This window comes from Pongo abelii, chromosome 7 (assembly GCF_028885655.2).
Source record: "Pongo abelii isolate AG06213 chromosome 7, NHGRI_mPonAbe1-v2.0_pri, whole genome shotgun sequence".
Taxonomy (NCBI): Eukaryota; Metazoa; Chordata; class Mammalia; order Primates; family Hominidae; genus Pongo; species Pongo abelii.
Window position 1 is genome coordinate 10524458 of NC_071992.2, and position 3100 is coordinate 10527557.

Here is a 3100-nt window from a genome sequence, read left to right on the forward strand (position 1 = left end):
TAGATGTCAGGACCTTCCTATTAAAAGTCAGGCTAGGAATTATTTTGTGTGGAGTAGTGACTGGTACTGCCTGGGATGTTGTAATATTCTTTTGTGGGGGCAGGGTGCTGTTTACACAGGTGTGTGAAATTTGTGCAGTTCATCAGGATGATGTTTACTCTTGATTTGTACATTTTGTAATTGTATGTTATACTTCAAAAAGTTCTTAAGAGACTTTTAAGAAGCGATAAATTAATAAAAAGAAAAATACTAAATACAAGGAATTTGAGTATTTCTGTAGGAGAGACAATAAAGAGAAATACAGCAGACAAAGGAACACTGATAGACTAAAGCCATTGTTTTAATCGAATGGTGCAACCGAGAGGGATCTGGGTTCCCAGAGGAAATCAGCAACAGCTTTCAGGTACTCACAACTATTTCCCAGTCAGTATAGGTAAATATTTTGGGTTTACACAGCACAAACGTGTAGTATCACAAAAAATATGATATTGTTCGTTTTTTAAACATTTTGTCCGGCAAGTACCGTGCAGTCGCCAACATGAAGCAAAGATTTTTTGTATGTAGACATTGGGTCCACTTCTACCTGCCAAGAGAAACAAAGGTTAATACACAGTTAGTGTCCTGAAGTGTCATGTTGTCATGGATAAAATTAGACCTCAGACCACACTTTTCACTTTTTAATAATGAATTAGACACAATCAAAGATACGCAAGACATTTTATAGCTGAATGCCCCTTTTCAGTTGCTCTTACCTTGTTTTCCAGGGGCCCTATTATAAGCCATTATATGAATCCACAATTAGTTACATGAATTACTGATCAACTACGTGGAGTTAACAGGACCCAGCATATTCAGCTTGAGACTATTTGCTTCAGAAAGAATATTCAGACATCAAAGTCATCCCAGGAGCCTGCAGAGGTCCCATACCAGGAGGCATGCAGGGTCTGGAACAGCTACCTGAGGCAGTTTGTGATTATCAAAGTGTCAGCATAAAGAAAGAAAAATCACTGAACTGGAATTTTAGAAGCCTACAGTTCTACCCCTGTATTCCCCAATAACAATCTGCATGACTTTTTGTCAAGTGCTTAATCACAAGGTACTTAAGAAGTACCCATTCTCCCATGGGTACTTTGCACCCATGGGAGAATGAGTGTGAAATGGTTTGAAATACCTGAGACAAATATGGAAATTTATTGCTAGTAATTTTTCTACACCTTAAGAACTGGGAGCCTCTGGAAACCAGAGGGTGGAGGAGGGGTAATAGGAAGGCAGTTTAAGAGGGCAAGGGTGGCCCTGAGTTGCCCCTACTGAATCATCTGCTCTTGCATGCTGAGTCTTATCAGTTTCTCCACCCAGGTGCCCCCACGAGTCCATGGATTGAAACTTTGTGGTGTGAAAATAATCAATGTGGTATGGTCAAGGGCCATTAGCAGGCAAACTTGCCCACCATGTGCTCACTAGACCTCAGGCACCTTTCTGGGGACAAAGGAGTCCAGTAGAGACACATTGCAGAGTATCAGAGGTCCCACCATGCAGGACATCAGCCATCATCTCAACATGGTCCTCATTCATATCTGTCTTCGTTTTCTTTTTTTTTACTTAATTTTTTTTTTTTTGAGATGGAGTTTCACTCTTGTTGCCCAGGCTGGAGTGCAATGGCACCATCTCAGCTCACTGCAACCTCCGCCTCCTGGGTTCAAGTGATCCTCTTGTCTCAGCTTCCCAAGTAGCTGGGATAGGCATGCGCCACCATGCCCGGCTAATTTTGTATTTTTAGTAGAGACGGGGTTTCACCATGTTGGCTAGAATGGTCTCGAACTCCTGACCTCAGGTGATCCACTCGACTCCGCCTCCCAAAGTGCTTGGATTGTAGGCGTGAGCCACCGTGCCCAGCCTCATATCTGTCTTTTAAACACTTCACACTTGGTCCTTGAGTGATATACTTTATATATGAAGGTTTGAGGCAAAGGGTAGGGGCTCCCTGCTGACCTCGGAAAACCACAAGCAAAACAGTTTTGAGAACCTCCACTTTAGTGACTGAAGTAGACTCTTCTCATTACCACCAAGTTGCTGGCTTCTGTCCAGAGAATGTAAATTCTGACCTCTCAAACTGATGTTTCATAGGACCTCATCATGCTATAAGTTAGTGTAATACATCTTACCCAGCTGTGTCTGTGGATTCTGCTCAGCATAAAATTTACCTTGGCTTCTAAATGAGTGAAAAATAACATGGGTGGCTGACTGTGGAAGGCAAGTTCTAAGAGTCCTCAAAGAACAGTCTCCTTCTTATCCCCAAGTCCTCCCTGTTCTTTGAAAGTCTCATCTTTTTGCTGTGCCCTACTTCTGCCAGTACCAACAGTCCAGCCTTCCCTTCAAACTTCACCAACTCCCCAAACCAAAATCTATAACCAGTTTCTTTTCTGAAGAGAGCCACCTCCTGTTCTATGTCCTTTGGATCTTTTCTGCATTCTCTGGACCAGCCCAGCATGTCCATCTCTGCTCACCTTCCTCCCTGTTGGAGCTTCCTTTGTCCAAGTCCTGCCTTTTTCTCACTCTTGTAGAACCTCACACCTTTTTTCCCTTTACTATTCCTAATTCTACAAGGAGGGGACTCCATTTTACCTGGTGGAATATAGAAGAGTAAGTCAAGGACCACGAGGGCCAAGAGGACGCTCCTTGTGGCCATACAAATCAGCAAAGAAGCAGCTGCGATGCACGGGAGAGTCACTCTCTATGCAGCTTTGAAGAGATGGGGAGCTGCATGGCTAGTGAACCTTTTGGAACAAGAACATCTGCCTGCTCCACTGAGCAATCCAATCAGCAAAATGTCTGTTTGAACATGACATCCCTTCATTAAAGCACATTTCCTGGGTGCCACATGCATGCTAGCAACTGCATGAACACTGTGTAGGCAGCCCTATTCTAGGCCCTGGTAGAGTGCTGTGTAGGTGTCTGTGTATCTCCATTGTACATCCACTTAACAAATGCCTATAGTGTGCAGAGAACCATAAGGCTGCCTTATATAGTTGACAAAGAGTTTTTTTTTTTCAATCTTACACACACACAAAATCCAGGTAGGCATGATTCTCTCCATTTTAAA

At 43.1% G+C, this 3100-nt stretch overlaps 1 protein-coding gene across 1 annotated transcript; it reads right to left on the reverse strand.

The window, feature by feature from the left end:
• Positions 1 to 329: 329 nt before the first annotated feature.
• Positions 330 to 2750, reverse strand: DEFB135 (defensin beta 135). The gene is made up of 2 exons (XM_024251644.2): positions 2623 to 2750; positions 330 to 583 (listed from the first exon to the last, which is right to left on the reverse strand). Exons 1-2 carry the CDS (start codon positions 2684 to 2686, stop codon positions 414 to 416), a joined length of 234 nt encoding a protein of 77 aa, XP_024107412.1. The 5' UTR covers positions 2687 to 2750; the 3' UTR covers positions 330 to 413.
• Between the last annotated feature and the right edge of the window lie 350 nt (positions 2751 to 3100).

Coding starts and splice junctions, on each gene's coding strand:
- DEFB135 (XM_024251644.2), bottom strand. CDS start 2,686: ATGGCCACAAGGAGCGTCCTCTTGGCCCTCGTGGTCCTTGACTTACTC. Junction 584..2,622: donor ACTCTTCTATATTCCACCAG/GTAAAATGGAGT, acceptor TTCTCTTGGCAG/GTAGAAGTGGACCCAATGTC.